This window comes from Hypanus sabinus, unplaced genomic scaffold (assembly GCF_030144855.1).
Source record: "Hypanus sabinus isolate sHypSab1 unplaced genomic scaffold, sHypSab1.hap1 scaffold_272, whole genome shotgun sequence".
In the NCBI taxonomy this organism is placed as follows: domain Eukaryota; kingdom Metazoa; phylum Chordata; class Chondrichthyes; order Myliobatiformes; family Dasyatidae; genus Hypanus; species Hypanus sabinus.
Window position 1 is genome coordinate 274,793 of NW_026780853.1, and position 20,944 is coordinate 295,736.

Here is a 20,944-nt window from a genome sequence, read left to right on the forward strand (position 1 = left end):
AGCGGCTGTTGCTCTCAAGAAGTTGACGTTCAACTGGTTGAGTACAGATAAGGTCACACTTAGTTTGAAATTCTACTCGCTACTTGTACAATTCAGGATTTTTAGTCTGAGCTAAAGTACTTGTTGGTCTAGTACTTTAATCTGACTGATGAAATCTAATCGTTCTAAATGGGTCTTTCTTTTGAGATTCACTGTATATGAAATTATTTGACCCCTCAAATATGCTTTCATGGCATCCCAGACAATCTGGGATGAGATTTCAAATGATGTATTAGTGTTTAAAACGTCAGTGGTTATTCATTTGAGGAAGCCCAGGGAAATTTAAAGACAAGGTAACTGGAGCATGATCCAAATCAATATACTCTGATAATCACAAGAGTTAACAGATGAAATCAGCTGATTATCCATTAAAAATAATCAATTCTAGTCAAAGTATGAGTGACATATGAAAAAAAAATCTCTCAGTAGGATGAAAAAAACACCACACATCAGAGATACCGTAGTTAGAAAGGAAAGAATGAATAGCTAAAGCAGATTTAGTAGGTAATCAAGGAACAATCCAAATCTGGATCTAACCAACAATTAAAGTCACTGCCCAGAATAAGAGAATATAAATTCAGATCGGCTAATAAAGAAAAAAAACGTTCAGAAATGTTCACATCATCCAAATTAGGAGCATACAAATTAGCTAACACTACCTTAGTATTATACAATTTCCCAGAAACAATAATAAAATGACTATTTATATCAGATACCTTACTGTGGAGCTCGAAAGGAACATATTGATTAATAACGATAGAAACCTCCCTGGCTTTGGCCGGGCAGGAAGAATGGAAGTGCTGACCCAGTCATCTTGACTTAAGACGAGAATTGTCAAAACTTCAAATATGAGCTTCTTGCAGAAAAGCAATGTCAGCTTTAAGTTGCTTAAGATGCGAAAACACCTTCCTTCTTTTAACAGGATGGTTCAATCCCTTTACATTCCAGCTTATAAATTTCAACAAGCTAACCATTACCAATTATTAAAACATAGAAAGTAGTAGGCATAAACAAGATCAAACATTCAAATAACAGTTCTGGAGCAAGGGTATAAGTCAATAGAATCAGGACAAAAAAGTGTCCTGAATAACAAAGAATAAAAAAAAGTACTGAATAATGGTGGCACTAGAGAACCCATCCCTCCCTCCAATCCCAAAACTAGATAGCTACCCAAAAAAGCAACAAGCTCTACAAAAAAAAGACATCCCAAAATCCAACTTCCAGTTTCGTAACATTGACATAAGCTCCACTTAACTAGTAATACAGAAACTAGAGAATTTATGCACTACAAATCAAAATTATAGATGAAGAGAAACAATACCATCAAAAAATATAAAACTTAATTCAGAATAATAATCCAAAATAATCTACTTGTGAAGAAATGTCATAATTTACAAACAGAGGAAGAAAAAACAGAAAGAAGAAAAATTTTATGTGTAAAAAGAAGTATTTATTGGCCATTAAAAAAAAAACCAAGTCTGATGTAGTAAAATGGCTGGGAGACCAAAATTTTCAATAAATTTCTGAGCCTCCATTACCAACTAAAACCATTTGTGGTCCTCAGTATTAAGAGTTATTCGGAGGCAGGCTGGATTATGCAAAAAGAACCTGAATCCACAAGAAAGTTTTTTTTTAAAAAAGTACTTATCGGCCATTTTAGAAAGTCAAACTGAGTCCGACATAGTCAAAATGATTAGGAGACCTTCAATAAACTTCTGAGCCTCCTTGACTGATTTAAACCATTTGTGATCCCCAGTATTAAGAGTTATTCGGAGATGGGCTGGGTTATGGAGAGAGGGTTTGAATCCACGATGAAAAAACTCTTTGATAACATCTTTGAACTCAGCACGCATCTTCAAAACTTGAGGGGCATAGTCTTCAACGATACGAATGCTGTGACCCCGATAATCCAGTTTTCCCCTCCAGTGTGCCTCCATGATCAGAAGGTTTTTCACCTGATATCAATGAAAACAGAGAATTACTGGACGTGGCCTAAAGCCCAGGTCAGACCTGGCTATGAATGTCCGGTGCACTCTGTCTAACTCAGGTGGGGTCGAAAGAAATTCCTTCCTGGAAATCTCACAAAGTAAGGAAGAAAAAAATTCAACAGGCGATCTCCTTTCGATAGCCTCTGGCAAACCGAGAATTCGTAGATTATAACGCTTGCTCCAGTTTTCAAGATTGGTTAGCTTGAGAGTAAGCTTGGTGTTTTGTTCAGTCAAATTGGAACAGACAGCTTCCAGCTGCTGAACACGGCGTTTTAAATCTTCGGAAGTTAACTCAATGTGAGATAGACGTTCAGTAAGATCATCCATTCTAGTGTTAATTTGATCCAATTTTGACTCCAACGTACTGAAGGAAGACTTAAATTCAGATACAATGTCTTGTCAATGCAGTTCCAAGATGGAGAGAATCTTGGCAGTCACAGATGTGGAAACTTCTTTTTTCCCAGATTTAGGAAGCTTTGTAGCCATTGTGAGATAAGCGTATTCGTAGGCAGATAAGAAAGCACAAAAAAAATTAACAAACTGGGATAAAAAAAGGGAGATAAGGAGAGGGGAGGTAAGAAATGAAATGCAGCGAAAGTATTAAGCGACTAAACAATCGCCATCTTACCGGAAGTCCCCCTCTCTAAGGATACTTGAGCACAAATGTAACCTCAGAAGAGGGGCAGGAAGCCGGCTTGGACAGAGCCCTCAACTGCCTGACACCTCGACCCGTGAGTGGCTATCCTGGCCAGGCCCAGGAGCAAGCCCAGCAGTCGATTCCCTGAGCAACCCACTCACTCCCACCTCCCCACAGCTCCATACTGCACGACCATATATCAGGAGCATGGGGCTGAAGAGCACTGAGAACCCAAGGAGCAAACCCTTTCAGATACTCAAACAGGGGCTGCGACCTCTCATACTCCATTTAAACATGGTACATTGATCCCTCCCGGCCACAGAAAGGACAGGTGGACAGATGGGGTGCCAGTGAATCAGCTCAAAAATCTGTTGCACGATACTACAGGATCCACTGTTAAATGGTGTGGTTCTCAAATCTTCCCCTGATGTGTCCATCAGTTGGTGAAACCCCACCCTCTGGTCTACTCATATTCAGTCACTGAAGAATATTCAAAGCCATTTTAATTAATCATGGTATACTGTACTTATTTCTACATGATAATATATATTTTAATTAGTGGAAATCAGGACAACTCGGACACTAGATACAAATTCACAGGTGACATCACTGTGGCTGGTAAAGTCTCTGGTGACAATGAGGAGGCCTACAGAAGTGAGACATCTCAGCTGGTTGACTGGTGTCACAAAACCAACCTCACACTCAGCATCAACTTGACCAAGCGATTGATTGTGGACTTCAGCAAAGGGGAGTAGGGATTTGGGATTACTCTGTAGACATCCAGATTGTCAGTCTGACTCTCCCCTGAAAGTAACTGAGCCCCATCGGTATGAACTCTGACCTTACCATTTAACCAGCCTGGTTTCTTCCCGGAGCAGCGATGACCACGAACAGTCATCTCAGGAATCTTCTGTCCACTGGAACTGAAACAACAAGTAGAGTTAAGTGCTGAAATTAGCATATTCACCCAGAGAGACCAGGCAATGGGGCCCATTCCTTCCTCAACCTGTACCCTGGTGAATATTCTTCTCATGCTGGGAGTCTTCCTTCTGTTTTCTCTATCTCCTTCTACCTTCCCCTTCTCTCTCTCTGGAATGTGGGATCTCCCCTCTCCCCATATTTACTCCCTATAATGCCAATCCCCCTGCAGTTTCCCAATGCACACCCCTTGTCCTCCTGAGCAACACAGAAAAAATGCTGCAGGAACTCAGCAGATTAGGCAGAATCCATGGAAATTAATGAACAGTTGAGGTTTCGGACCAAGGTCCTTCATCAGGAAGGGGGAAGATGTCTGAATAAAAAGTTTGGGGGAGAGGAAGAGGACAGCTAGAAAGTGATAGATGAAGCCAGGAGGGTAGGAAAGATAAAGGGCTGAAGAGGAGAGTAAACCATAGGAGAAAGGGAAGGATTAAAGGACCGGGGGAGGTGATAGGGAGGTGAGAAGAGACAAGAGGCTAGAATGGGGAACAGAAGAGAGAGTAGGGGAAAAGAAAAAAAAAACAGGAAAAGTTACTGGAAGGAGATGTCAAACTTCATGCCATCAGGTTGGAGGCTGCCTAGATAAGGTGTTACTCCTCCACCAGAAGAGTGGCCTCATCATGGCACAAAATGACACCATGGACCAACATGTCGGAACTAGAATGGTGATGTTATTAAGAAGGTTGGTCACTGGGAAATTCTGCTTTTGGCAGATGGAGCAGAGGTGCTCGACAAAGCAGTTCCCAGAATTACATCAGATCTCACCAATATAAATGAGGCCACATTGGGGACACCAGATAGAGTAGAGAACCCCAATATGTTTGCAGATGAAGTGGTGCCTCACCAGGAAGGAATATTTGGGGGTGAGAGAGGAGGTGAATGGACAGGTACAGCATTTCTCCTTGTTCTCCTGTTTACATTCACCTCTGTGTCCACTTTCTCAGTGATTATCTCCTCACATTACCTGTTAAATCTGTACCATCCCACTGTAAGATTTCCATCACCCATCCATTCTCCACTGGTACACTCAGTGTTGTTACAAATGGTGCTCCTCCAGGGCTGATCCAGGATGGTGTGGGTCACACACAGATCACCAGGTGCTGAGTCTGCGGCTGGACAGAACGATGTTCAGTGTGAATGCAAAGTTCAGCTCAGTTTCTCCAGCCTCTCAATTCCCCCATCTGTAATACACTGTCACCAACCCCAGAGAGCTCAAAATGTTCCAATTATTCTATGACAATAACAACATGACCCATAATACCTTAAGACACAGGAGCAGAATCAGGCCAAAATGACCCATCGAGTCTTCTCCATCATCCATCACAGTTGATAAATTATCCCACATATCCTTATTCTTCTGCATTCACCCCATGGTCTTTGACACCCTTGCTAATCAAAATCCTATAAACCTCTGCTTTAAACGTACCAAATGACTTGGCCTCCACCAACAACTGTAGCAATGAATTCGACAGATTCACCACAGGTGACAATGACAGGTCAACTGTAAACTTTACACTGACAGTTATGCTAACACACAGACACAGGGTGAAACTACCAACCTGCTCACAGGGAGTGGGAATTGAACACAGGTCAATGTCACTGTAAAACAATACACTGACTGTTATGCTATACACACAGTCACTGGGAGAAACTACCAACCTGCTCACAGAGAGTGGGAATTGAACACAGGTCAATGTCACTGTAAAACTTTACACTAACTGTTATGCTAACACACAGACACAGGGTGAAATTCCCAACCTGCCTACAGAGAGTGGGAATTGAACACAGGTCAAAGTTACTGTAAAACCTTACACTGACCGTTATGCTAACACACGGACACAGGGTGAAACTACCAACCTGCTCACAGAGAGTGGGAATTGAACACAGGTCAATGTCACAATCAAACAATATACTGACTGTTATGATAACACAGAGTCACAGGGTGAAACTACCAACCTGCTCACAGAGAGTGGGAATTGAACACAGGTCAATGTCACTGTAAAATTTTACACTGACTGTTAAGCTAACACACTGACACCGTGTGAAACTACAAACCTGCTCACAGAGAGTGGGAATTGAACACAGGTCAAAGTTACTGTAAAACTTTACACTGACTGTTATGCTAACACACAGACACAGGGTGAAACTACCAACCTGCTCACAGAGAGTGGAAATTGAACACAGGTCAATGACACAATAAAACAATACACTGACTGTTATGCTAAAACACAGTCACAGGGTGAAACTACCAACCTGCTCACAGAGAGTGGGAATTCAACACAGGTCAATGTCACTGTAAAACTTTACACTGACTGTTATGCTAATAAACAGATACACGGTGAAACTACCAAACTGCTCACAGAGAGTGGAAATTGAACACAGGTCAATGACACAATAAAACAATACACTGACTGTTATGCTAACACACAGTCACAGGGTGAAACTACCAACCTGCTCACAGACAGTGGGAATTCAACACAGGTCAATGTCACTGTAAAACAATACACTGACTGTTATGCTAACACACAGCCACAGGGTGGAACTACCAACCTGCCCACAGAGAGTGGGAATTGAACACAGGTCAATGTCACTGTAAAACTTTACACTGACTGTTAAGCTAACACACTGACACCGTGTGAAACTACCAACCTGCCCACAGAGAGTGGGAATTGAACACAGGTCAATGTCACTGTAAAACTTTACACTGACTGTTAAGCTAACACACTGACACCGTGTGAAACAACGAACCTGCCCACAGAGAGTGGGAATTGAACACAGGTCAATGTCACTGTAAAACTTTACACTGACTGTTAAGCTAACACACTGACACCGTGTGAAACTACCAACCTGCGCACAGAGAGTGGGAATTGAACACAGGTCAATGTCACGGTAAAGCTTAACACAAACTGTTATGCTAACACACAGACACAGGGTGAAACTACCAACCTGCTCACAGAGAGTGGGAATTGAACACAGGTCAATGTCACAATAAAACAATACACTGACAGTTAAGCTAACACACAGACACAGGGTGAAACTACCAATCTGCTCACAGAGAGTGGGAATTGAACACAGGTCAATGACACTGTAAAACTTTACACTGACTGTTATGCTAACACACAGACACAGGGTGAAACTACCAACCTGCTCACAGACAGTGGGAATTGAACACAGGTCAATGTCACTGTAAAACAATACACTGACTGTTATGCAATACACACAGTCACTGGGAGAAACTACCAACCTGCTCACAGAGAGTGGGAATTGAACACAGGTCAATGTCACTGTAAAACTTTACACTAACTGTTATGCTAACACACAGACACAGGGTGAAATTCCCAACCTGCCTACAGAGAGTGGGAATTGAACACAGGTCAATGTCACTGTAAAACTTTACACTGACTGTTATGCTAACACACAGACACAGGGTGAAACTACCAACCTGCTCACAGAGAGTGGGAATTGAACACAGGTCAATGTCACTGTAAAACTTTACTCTGACTGTTATGCTAACACACAGACACCGGGTGAAACTACCAATCTGCTCACAGAGAGTGGGAATTGAACACAGGTCAATGCCACAATAAAACAATACACTGACAGTTATGCTAACACACAGACACAGGGTGAAACTACCCACCTGCTCACAGAGAGTGGGAATTGAACACAGGTCAATGTCACTGTAAAACTTTACACTGACTGTTATGCTAACACACAGACACAGGGTGAAACTACCAACCTGCTCACAGAGAGTGGGAATTGAACACAGGTCAATGTCACTGTAAAACAATACACCGACAGTTATGCTAACACACTGACACCGGGTGAAACTACCAACCTGCTCACAGAGAGTGGGAATTGAACACAGGTCAATGTCACGGTAAAGCTTTACACTAACTGTTATGCTAACACACAGACACAGGGTGAAACTACCAACCTGCTCACAGAGAGTGGGAATTGAACACAGGTCAATGTCACAGTAAAGCTTTACACTAACTATTCTGCTAACACACAGTCACAGGGAGAAAATACCAACCTGCTCACAGAGAGTGGGAATTGAACACAGGTCAATGTCACTGTAAAACTTTACACTGACTGTTAAGCTAACACACTGACACCGTGTGAAACTACAAACGTGCTCACAGAGAGTGGGAATTGAACACAGGTCAATGTCACTGTAAAACTTTACACTAACAGTTATGCTAACAAACAGACACAAGGTGAAACTACCAACCAGCTCACAGAGAGTGGGAATTGAACACAGGTCAATGTCACTGTAAAACTTTACACTGACAGTTATGCTAACACACAGACACAGGGTGAAACAACCAACCAGCTCACAGAGAGTGGGAATTGAACACAGGTCAATGTCACTGTAAAACTTTACACTAACAGTTATGCTAACAAACAGACACAGGGTGAAACTACCAACCAGCTCACAGAGAGTGGGAATTGAACACAGGTCAATGTCACTGTAAAACTTTACACTGACAGTTATGCTAACACACAGACACAGGGTGAAACTACCAACCTGCTCACAGAGAGTGGGAATTGAACACAGGTCAATGTCACTGTAAAACAATACACTGACTGTTATGCTATACACACAGTCACTGGGAGAAACTACCACCCTGCTCACAGAGAGTGGGAATTGAACACAGGTCAATGTCACTGTAAAACTTTACACTAACTGTTATGCTAACACACAGACACAGGGTGAAATTCCCAACCTGCCTACAGAGAGTGGGAATTGAACACAGGTCAAAGCTCCTGTAAAACTTTACACTGACCGTTATGCTAACACACGGACAAAGGGTGAAACTACCAACCTGCTCACAGAGAGTGGGAATTGAACACAGGTCAATGTCACAATCAAACAATATACTGACTGTTATGATAACACACAGACACCGGGTGAAATTACCAACCTGCTCACAGAGAGTGGGAATTGAACACAGGTCAATGTCACTGTAAAACTTTACAGTGACTGTTAAGCTAACACACTGACACCGTGTGAAACTACAAACCTGCTCACAGAGAGTGGGAAATGAACACAGGTCAATGTCACTGTAAAATTTTACACTGACAGTTATGCTAACACACAGACACAGGGTGAAACTACCAACCAGCTCACAGAGAGTGGGAATTGAACACAGGTCAATGTCACTGTAAAACTTTACACTGACTGTTATGCTAACACACAGACACAGGGTGAAACTACCAACCTGCCCACAGAGAGTGGGAATTGATCACAGGTCAATGTCACAATAAAACAATACACTGACTGCTATGCTAACACACTGACACAGGGTGAAACTACCAACCTGCTCACAGAGAGTGGGAATTGAACACAGGTCAATGTCACTGTAAAACTTTACACTGACAGTTATGCTAACACACAGACACAGGGTGAAACTACCAACCTGCTCACAGAGAGTGGGAATTGAACACAGGTCAATGTCACTGTAAAACTTTACACTAACTGTTATGCTAACACACTGACACCGTGTGAAACTACCAACCTGCTCACAGAGAGTGGGAATTGAACACAGGTCTATGTCACTGTAAAACTTTACACTGACTGTTATGCGAACACACAGTCACAGGGTGAAACTACCAACCTGCTCACAGAGAGTGGGAATTGAACACAGTTCAATGTCACAATCAAACAATATACTGACTGTTATGATAACACACAGACACCGGGTGAAATTACCAACCTTCTCAGAGAGTGGGAATTGAACACAGGTCAATGTCACTGTAAAACTTTACAGTGACTGTTAAGCTAACACACTGACACCGTGTGAAACTACAAACCTGCTCACAGAGAGTGGGAAATGAACACAGGTCAATGTCACTGTAAAATTTTACACTGACAGTTATGCTAACACACAGACACAGGGTGAAACTACCAACCAGCTCACAGAGAGTGGGAATTGAACACAGGTCAATGTCACTGTAAAACTTTACACTGACTGTTATGCTAACACACAGACACAGGGTGAAACTACCAACCTGCCCACAGAGAGTGGGAATTGATCACAGGTCAATGTCACAATAAAACAATACACTGACTGCTATGCTAACACACTGACACAGGGTGAAACTACCAACCTGCTCACAGAGAGTGGGAATTGAACACAGGTCAATGTCACTGTAAAACTTTACACTGACAGTTATGCTAACACACAGACACAGGGTGAAACTACCAACCTGCTCACAGAGAGTGGGAATTGAACACAGGTCAATGTCACTGTAAAACTTTACACTAACTGTTATGCTAACACACTGACACCGTGTGAAACTACCAACCTGCTCACAGAGAGTGGGAATTGAACAGAGGTCAATGTCACGGTAAAGCTTTACACTAACTGTTATGCTAACACACAGACACAGGGTGAAACTACCAACCTGCTCACAGAGAGTGGGAATTGAACACAGGTCAATGTCACAGTAAAGCTTTACACTAACTATTCTGCTAACACACAGTCACAGGGAGAAAATACCAACCTGCTCACAGAGAGTGGGAATTGAACACAGGTCAATGTCACTGTAAAACTTTACACTGACTGTTAAGCTAACACACTGACACCGTGTGAAACTACAAACGTGCTCACAGAGAGTGGGAATTGAACACAGGTCAATGTCACTGTAAAACTTTACACTAACAGTTATGCTAACAAACAGACACAAGGTGAAACTACCAACCAGCTCACAGAGAGTGGGAATTGAACACAGGTCAATGTCACTGTAAAACTTTACACTGACAGTTATGCTAACACACAGACACAGGGTGAAACAACCAACCAGCTCACAGAGAGTGGGAATTGAACACAGGTCAATGTCACTGTAAAACTTTACACTAACAGTTATGCTAACAAACAGACACAGGGTGAAACTACCAACCAGCTCACAGAGAGTGGGAATTGAACACAGGTCAATGTCACTGTAAAACTTTACACTGACAGTTATGCTAACACACAGACACAGGGTGAAACTACCAACCTGCTCACAGAGAGTGGGAATTGAACACAGGTCAATGTCACTGTAAAACAATACACTGACTGTTATGCTATACACACAGTCACTGGGAGAAACTACCACCCTGCTCACAGAGAGTGGGAATTGAACACAGGTCAATGTCACTGTAAAACTTTACACTAACTGTTATGCTAACACACAGACACAGGGTGAAATTCCCAACCTGCCTACAGAGAGTGGGAATTGAACACAGGTCAAAGCTCCTGTAAAACTTTACACTGACCGTTATGCTAACACACGGACAAAGGGTGGAACTACCAACCTGCTCACAGAGAGTGGGAATTGAACACAGGTCAATGTCACAATCAAACAATATACTGACTGTTATGATAACACACAGACACCGGGTGAAATTACCAACCTGCTCACAGAGAGTGGGAATTGAACACAGGTCAATGTCACTGTAAAACTTTACAGTGACTGTTAAGCTAACACACTGACACCGTGTGAAACTACAAACCTGCTCACAGAGAGTGGGAAATGAACACAGGTCAATGTCACTGTAAAACTTTACACTGACTGTTATGCTAACACACAGACACAGGGTGAAACTACCAACCTGCCCACAGAGAGTGGGAATTGATCACAGGTCAATGTCACAATAAAACAATACACTGACTGCTATGCTAACACACTGACACAGGGTGAAACTACCAACCTGCTCACAGAGAGTGGGAATTGAACACAGGTCAATGTCACTGTAAAACTTTACACTGACAGTTATGCTAACACGCAGACACAGGGTGAAACTACCAACCTGCTCACAGAGAGTGGGAATTGAACACAGGTCAATGTCACTGTAAAACTTTACACTAACTGTTATGCTAACACACTGACACCGTGTGAAACTACCAACCTGCTCACAGAGAGTGGGAATTGAACACAGGTCTATGTCACTGTAAAACTTTACACTGACTGTTATGCGAACACACAGTCACAGGGTGAAACTACCAACCTGCTCACAGAGAGTGGGAATTGAACACAGGTCAATGTCACAATCAAACAATATACTGACTGTTATGATAACACACAGACACCGAGTGAAATTACCAACCTGCTCACAGAGAGTGGGAATTGAACACAGGTCAATGTCACTGTAAAACTTTACAGTGACTGTTAAGCTAACACACTGACACCGTGTGAAACTACAAACCTGCTCACAGAGAGTGGGAAATGAACACAAGTCAATGTCACTGTAAAATTTTACACTGACAGTTATGCTAACACACAGACACAGGGTGAAACTACCAACCAGCTCACAGAGAGTGGGAATTGAACACAGGTCAATGTCACTGTAAAACTTTACACTGACTGTTATGCTAACACACAGACACAGGGTGAAACTACCAACCTGCCCACAGAGAGTGGGAATTGATCACAGGTCAATGTCACAATAAAACAATACACTGACTGCTATGCTAACACACTGACACAGGGTGAAACTACCAACCTGCTCACAGAGAGTGGGAATTGAACACAGGTCAATGTCACTGTAAAACTTTACACTGACAGTTATGCTAACACACAGACACAGGGTGAAACTACCAACCTGCTCACAGAGAGTGGGAATTGAACACAGGTCAATGTCACTGTAAAACTTTACACTAACTGTTATGCTAACACACTGACACCGTGTGAAACTACCAACCTGCTCACAGAGAGTGGGAATTGAACACAGGTCTATGTCACTGTAAAACTTTACACTGACTGTTATGCGAACACACAGTCACAGGGTGAAACTACCAACCTGCTCACAGAGAGTGGGAATTGAACACAGGTCAATGTCACTGTAAAACTTTACACTGACTGTTAAGCTAACACACTGACACCGTGTGAAACTACAAACCTGCTCACAGAGAGTGGGAATTGAACACAGGTCAATGTCACTGTAAAACTTTACACTAACTCTTATGCTAACACACAGACACAGGGTGAAACTACCAACCAGCTCACAGAGAGTGGGAGTTGAACACAGGTCAGTGTCACTGTAAAACTTTACACTGACAGTTATGCTAACACACAGACACAGGGTGAAACTACCAAACTGCTCACAGAGAGTGGGAATTGAACACAGGTCAATGTCACTGTAAAACGTTACTCTAACTGTTATGCTAACACACAGACACAGGGTGAAACTACCAACCTGCTCACAGAGAGTGGGAATTGAACACAGGTCAATGTCACAATAAAACAAAACACTGACAGTTATGCTAACACACAGACACAGGGTGAAACTACCAACCAGCTCACAGAGAGTTGGAATTGAACACAGGTGAATGTCACTGTAAAACTTTGCACTGACTGTTAAGCTAACACACTGACACCGTGTGAAACTACAAACCTGCTCACAGAGAGTGGGTATTGAACACAGGTCAATGTCTCTGTAAAACTTTACACTAAATGTTATGCTAACACACAGACACCGGGTGAAACTACCAACCTGCTCACAGAGCGTGGGAATTGAACACAGGTCAATGTCACTGTAAAACGTTACTCTGACTGTTATGCTAACACACAGAAACAGGGTGAAACTACCAACCTGCTCACAGAGAGTGGGAATTGAACACAGGTCAATGTCACAATAAAACAAAACACTGACAGTTATGCTAACACACAGACACAGGGTGAAACTACCAACCAGCTCACAGAGAGTTGGAATTGAACACAGGTGAATGTCACTGTAAAACTTTGCACTGACTGTTAAGCTAACACACTGACACCGTGTGAAACTACAAACCTGCTCACAGAGAGTGGGTATTGAACACAGGTCAATGTCTCTGTAAAACTTTACACTAAATGTTATGCTAACACACAGACACCGGGTGAAACTACCAACCTGCTCACAGAGTGTGGGAATTGAACACAGGTCAATGTCACGGTAAAACTTTACACTAACTGTTCTGCTAACACACAGACACAGGGTGAAACTACCAACCAGCTCACAGAGAGTGGGAATTGAACACAGGTCAATGTCACGGTAAAGCTTTACACTAACTGTTATGCTAACACACAGACACAGGGTGAAACTACCAACCTGCTCACAGAGAGTGGGAATTGAACACAGGTCAATGTCACAGTAAAACTTTACACTATCTGTTCTGCCAAGACACTGACACCGGGTGAAACTACCAACCTGCCCGCAGAGACTGGGAATTGAAGACAGGTCAATGTCACTGTAAAACAATACACTGACTGTTATGCTAACACACAGACACAGGGTGAAACTACCAACCTGCCCACAGAGAGTGGGAATTGAACACAGGTCAATGTCACTGTAAAACTTTACACTGACTGTTATGCTAACACACAGATACAGGGTGAAACTACCAACCTGCTCACAGAGAGTAGGAATTCAACACAGGTCAGTGTCAGTGTAAAACAATACACTGACTGTTATGCTAACACACAGTCACTGGGAGAAACTACCAACCAACTCACAGAGAGTGGGAATTGAACACAGGTCAATGTCAATGTAAAACTTTACACTAACTGTTATGCTAACACACAGACACAGGGTGAAACTACCACCCTGCTCACAGAGAGTGGGAATTGAACACAGGTCAATGTCACTGTAAAACAATACACCGACAGTTATGCTAACACACTGACACCGGGTGAAACTACCAACCTGCTCACAGAGAGTGGGAATTGAACACAGGTCAGTGTCACTGTAAAGCTTTACACTAACTGTTATGCTAACACACAGACTCAGGGTGAAACTACCAACCTGCTCACAGAGAGTGGGAATTCAACAAAGGTCAATGTCACTGTAAAGCTTTACACTAACTATTCTGCTAACACACAGTCACAGGGTGAAACTACCAACCAGCTCACAGAGAGTGGGAATTGAACACAGGTCAATGTCACTGTAAAACTTTACACTAACAGTTATGCTAACAAACAGACACAGGGTGAAACTACCAACCAGCTCACAGAGAGTGGGAATTGAACACAGGTCAATGTCACTGTAAAACTTTACACTGACAGTTATGCTAACACACAGACACAGGGTGAAACTACCAACCTGCTCACAGAGAGTGGGAATTGAACACAGGTCAATGTCACAATCAAACAATATACTGACTGTTATGATAACACAGAGTCACAGGGTGAAACTACCAACCTGCTCACAGAGAGTGGGAATTGAACACAGGTCAATGTCACTGTAAAACTTTACCCTGACTGTTAAGCTAACACACTGACACCGTGTGAAACTACAAACGTGCTCACAGAGAGTGGGAATTGAACACAGGTCAATGTCACTGTAAAACTTTACACTAACAGTTATGCTAACAAACAGACACAGGGTGAAACTACCAACCAGCTCACAGAGAGTGGGAATTGAACACAGGTCAATGTCACTGTAAAACTTTACACTGACAGTTATGCTAACACACAGACACAGGGTGAAACTACCAACCTGCTCACAGGGAGTGGGAATTGAACACAGGTCAATGTCACTGAAAAACAATACACTGACTGTTATGCTATACACACAGTCACTGGGAGAAACTACCAACCTGCTCACAGAGAGTGGGAATTGAACACAGGTCAATGTCACTGTAAAACTTTACACTAACTGTTATGCTAACACACAGACACAGGGTGAAATTCCCAACCTGCCTACAGAGAGTGGGAATTGAACACAGGTCAAAGTTACTGTAAAACTTTACACTGACCGTTATGCTAACACACGGACACAGGGTGAAACTACCAACCTGCTCACAGAGAGTGGGAATTGAACACAGGTCAATGTCACAATCAAACAATATACTGACTGTTATGATAACACAGAGTCACAGGGTGAAACTACCAACCTGCTCACAGAGAGTGGGAATTGAACACAGGTCAATGTCACTGTAAAATTTTACACTGACTGTTAAGCTAACACACTGACACCGTGTGAAACTACAAACCTGCTCACAGAGAGTGGGAATTGAACACAGGTCAAAGTTACTGTAAAACTTTACACTGACTGTTATGCTAACACACAGACACAGGGTGAAACTACCAACCTGCTCACAGAGAGTGGAAATTGAACCCAGGTCAATGACACAATAAAACAATACACTGACTGTTATGCTAACACACAGTCACAGGGTGAAACTACCAACCTGCTCACAGACAGTGGGAATTCAACACAGGTCAATGTCACTGTAAAACAATACACTGACTGTTATGCTAACACACAGACACAGGGTGAAACTACCAACCTGCCCACAGAGAGTGGGAATTGAACACAGGTCAATGTCACTGTAAAACTTTACACTGACTGTTAAGCTAACACACTGACACCGTGTGAAACTACCAACCTGCCCACAGAGAGTGGGAATTGAACACAGGTCAATGTCACTGTAAAACTTTACAATGACTGTTAAGCTAACACACTGACACCGTGTGAAACAACCAACCTGCCCACAGAGTGGGAATTGAACACAGGTCAATGTCACTGTAAAACTTTACACTGACTGTTAAGCTAACACACTGACACCGTGTGAAACTACCAACCTGCGCACAGAGAGTGGGAATTGAACACAGGTCAATGTCACGGTAAAGCTTAACACAAACTGTTATGCTAACACACAGACACAGGGTGAATCTACCAACCTGCTCACAGAGAGTGGGAATTGAACACAGGTCAATGTCACAGTAAAACAATACACTGACAGTTAAGCTAACACACAGACACAGGGTGAAACTACCAATCTGCTCACAGAGAGTGGGAATTGAACACAGGTCAATGACACTGTAAAACTTTACACTGACTGTTATGCTAACACACAGACACAGGGTGAAACTACCAACCTGCTCACAGACAGTGGGAATTGAACACAGGTCAATGTCACTGTAAAACAATACACTGACTGTTATGCAATACACACAGTCACTGGGAGAAACTACCAACCTGCTCACAGAGAGTGGGAATTGAACACAGGTCAATGTCACTGTAAAACTTTACACTAACTGTTATGCTAACACACAGACACAGGGTGAAATTCCCAACCTGCCTACAGAGAGTGGGAATTGAACACAGGTCAATGTCACTGTAAAACTTTACACTGACTGTTATGCTAACACACAGACACAGGGTGAAACTACCAACCTGCTCACAGAGAGTGGGAATTGAACACAGGTCAATGTCACTGTAAAACTTTACTCTGACTGTTATGCTAACACACAGACACCGGGTGAAACTACCAACCTGCTCACAGAGAGTGGGAATTGAACACAGGTCAATGCCACAATAAAACAATACACTGACAGTTATGCTAACACACAGACACAGGGTGAAACTACCCACCTGCTCACAGAGAGTGGGAATTGAACACAGGTCAATGTCACTGTAAAACTTTACACTGACTGTTATGCTAACACACAGACACAGGGTGAAACTACCAACCTGCTCACAGAGAGTGGGAATTGAACATAGGTCAATGTCACTGTAAAACAATACACCGACAGTTATGCTAACACACTGACACCGGGTGAAACTACCAACCTGCTCACAGAGAGTGGGAATTGAACACAGGTCAATGTCACGGTAAAGCTTTACACTAACTGTTATGCTAACACACAGACACAGGGTGAAACTACCAACCTGCTCACAGAGAGTGGGAATTGAACACAGGTCAATGTCACAGTAAAGCTTTACACTAACTATTCTGCTAACACACAGTCACAGGGAGAAAATACCAACCTGCTCACAGAGAGTGGGAATTGAACACAGGTCAATGTCACTGTAAAACTTTACACTGACTGTTAAGCTAACACACTGACACCGTGTGAAACTACAAACGTGCTCACAGAGAGTGGGAATTGAACACAGGTCAATGTCACTGTAAAACTTTACACTAACAGTTATGCTAACAAACAGACACAAGGTGAAACTACCAACCAGCTCACAGAGAGTGGGAATTGAACACAGGTCAATGTCACTGTAAAACTTTACACTGACAGTTATGCTAACACACAGACACAGGGTGAAACTACCAACCAGCTCACAGAGAGTGGGAATTGAACACAGGTCAATGTCACTGTAAAACTTTACACTAACAGTTATGCTAACAAACAGACACAGGGTGAAACTACCAACCAGCTCACAGAGAGTGGGAATTGAACACAGGTCAATGTCACTGTAAAACTTTACACTGACAGTTATGCTAACACACAGACACAGGGTGAAACTACCAACCTGCTCACAGAGAGTGGGAATTGAACACAGGTCAATGTCACTGTAAAACAATACACTGACTGTTATGCTATACACACAGTCACTGGGAGAAACTACCACCCTGCTCACAGAGAGTGGGAATTGAACACAGGTCAATGTCACTGTAAAACTTTACACTAACTGTTATGCTAACACACAGACACAGGGTGAAATTCCCAACCTGCCTACAGAGAGTGGGAATTGAACACAGGTCAAAGCTCCTGTAAAACTTTACACTAACTGTTATGCTAACACAAAGACACAGGGTGAAACTACCAACCTGCTCACAGAGAGTGGGTATTGAACACAGGTCAATGTCTCTGTAAAACTTTACACTAAATGTTATGCTAACACACAGACACCGGGTGAAACTACCAACCTGCTCACAGAGCGTGGGAATTGAACACAGGTCAATGTCACGGTAAAACTTTACACTAACTGTTCTGCTAACACACAGACACAGGGTGAAACTACCAACCATCTCACAGAGAGTGGGAATTGAACACAGGTCAATGTCACGGTAAAGCTTTACACTAACTGTTATGCTAACACACAGACACAGGGTGAAACTACCAACCTGCTCACAGAGAGTGGGAATTGAACACAGGTCAATGTCACAGTAAAACTTTACACTATCTGTTCTGCCAAGACACTGACACCGGGTGAAACTACCAACCTGCCCGCAGAGACTGGGAATTGAAGACAGGTCAATGTCACTGTAAAACAATACACTGACTGTTATGCTAACACACAGACACAGGGTGAAACTACCAACCTGCCCACAGAGAGTGGGAATTGAACACAGGTCAATGTCACTGTAAAACTTTACACTGACTGTTATGCTAACACACAGATACAGGGTGAAACTACCAACCTGCTCACAGAGAGTAGGAATTGAACACAGGTCAGTGTCAGTGTAAAACAATACACTGACTGTTATGCTAACACACAGTCACTGGGAGAAACTACCAACCTGCTCACAGAGAGTGGGAATTGAACACAGGTCAATGTCACTGTAAAACTTTACACTAACTGTTATGCTAACACACAGACACAGGGTGAAATTCCCAACCTGCCTACAGAGAGTGGGAATTGAACACAGGTCAAAGTTACTGTAAAACCTTACACTGACCGTTATGCTAACACACGGACACAGGGTGAAACTACCAACCTGCTCACAGAGAGTGGGAATTGAACACAGGTCAATGTCACAATCAAACAATATACTGACTGTTATGATAACACAGAGTCACAGGGTGAAACTACCAACCTGCTCACAGAGAGTGGGAATTGAACACAGGTCAATGTCACTGTAAAATTTTACACTGACTGTTAAGCTAACACACTGACACCGTGTGAAACTACAAACCTGCTCACAGAGAGTGGGAATTGAACACAGGTCAAAGTTACTGTAAAACTTTACACTGACTGTTATGCTAACACACAGACACAGGGTGAAACTACCAACCTGCTCACAGAGAGTGGAAATTGAACACAGGTCAATGACACAATAAAACAATACACTGACTGTTATGCTAAAACACAGTCACAGGGTGAAACTACCAACCTGCTCACAGAGAGTGGGAATTCAACACAGGTCAATGTCACTGTAAAACTTTACACTGACTGTTAAGCTAACACACTGACACCGTGTGAAACTACCAACCTGCCCACAGAGAGTGGGAATTGAACACAGGTCAATGTCACTGTAAAACTTTACACTGACTGTTAAGCTAACACACTGACACCGTGTGAAACAACGAACCTGCCCACAGAGAGTGGGAATTGAACACAGGTCAATGTCACTGTAAAACTTTACACTGACTGTTAAGCTAACACACTGACACCGTGTGAAACTACCAACCTGCGCACAGAGAGTGGGAATTGAACACAGGTCAATGTCACGGTAAAGCTTAACACAAACTGTTATGCTAACACACAGACACAGGGTGAAACTACCAACCTGCTCACAGAGAGTGGGAATTGAACACAGGTCAATGTCACAATAAAACAATACACTGACAGTTAAGCTAACACACAGACACAGGGTGAAACTACCAATCTGCTCACAGAGAGTGGGAATTGAACACAGGTCAATGACACTGTAAAACTTTACACTGACTGTTATGCTAACACACAGACACAGGGTGAAACTACCAACCTGCTCACAGACAGTGGGAATTGAACACAGGTCAATGTCACTGTAAAACAATACACTGACTGTTATGCAATACACACAGTCACTGGGAGAAACTACCAACCTGCTCACAGAGAGTGGGAATTGAACACAGGTCAATGTCACTGTAAAACTTTACACTAACTGTTATGCTAACACACAGACACAGGGTGAAATTCCCAACCTGCCTACAGAGAGTGGGAATTGAACACAGGTCAATGTCACTGTAAAACTTTACACTGACTGTTATGCTAACACACAGACACAGGGTGAAACTACCAACCTGCTCACAGAGAGTGGGAATTGAACACAGGTCAATGTCACTGTAAAACTTTACTCTGACTGTTATGCTAACACACAGACACCGGGTGAAACTACCAATCTGCTCACAGAGAGTGGGAATTGAACACAGGTCAATGCCACAATAAAACAATACACTGACAGTTATGCTAACACACAGACACAGGGTGAAACTACCCACCTGCTCACAGAGATTGGGAATTGAACACAGGTCAATGTCACTGTAAAACTTTACACTGACTGTTATGCTAACACACAGACACAGGGTGAAACTACCAACCTGCTCACAGAGAGTGGGAATTGAACACAGGTCAATGTCACTGTAAAACAATACACCGACAGTTATGCTAACACACTGACACCGGGTGAAACTACCAACCTGCTCACAGAGAGTGGGAATTGAACACAGGTCAATGTCACGGTAAAGCTTTACACTAACTGTTATGCTAACACACAGACACAGGGTGAAACTACCAACCTGCTCACAGAGAGTGGGAATTGAACACAGGTCAATGTCACAGTAAAGCTTTACACTAACTATTCTGCTAACACACAGTCACAGGGAGAAAATACCA

The 20,944-nt window shown here is 42.7% G+C and overlaps 1 protein-coding gene across 3 annotated transcripts in view; it reads right to left on the minus strand.

Annotated features, from left to right (window-relative positions):
- LOC132388155 (uncharacterized) overlaps positions 1-20,944 on the minus strand; it is a 306,739-nt gene that overhangs the window by 60,248 nt on the left and 225,547 nt on the right. For all 3 annotated transcript variants that reach the window (XM_059960505.1, XM_059960503.1, XM_059960506.1), the window contains 2 exons: positions 4,607-4,754; positions 3,511-3,587 (listed from right to left, as the gene is read on the minus strand). In XM_059960505.1, coding sequence (XP_059816488.1) covers positions 3,511-3,587; positions 4,607-4,754 — 225 coding nt within the window. The remainder of the gene's footprint in view (positions 1-3,510; positions 3,588-4,606; positions 4,755-20,944) is intronic.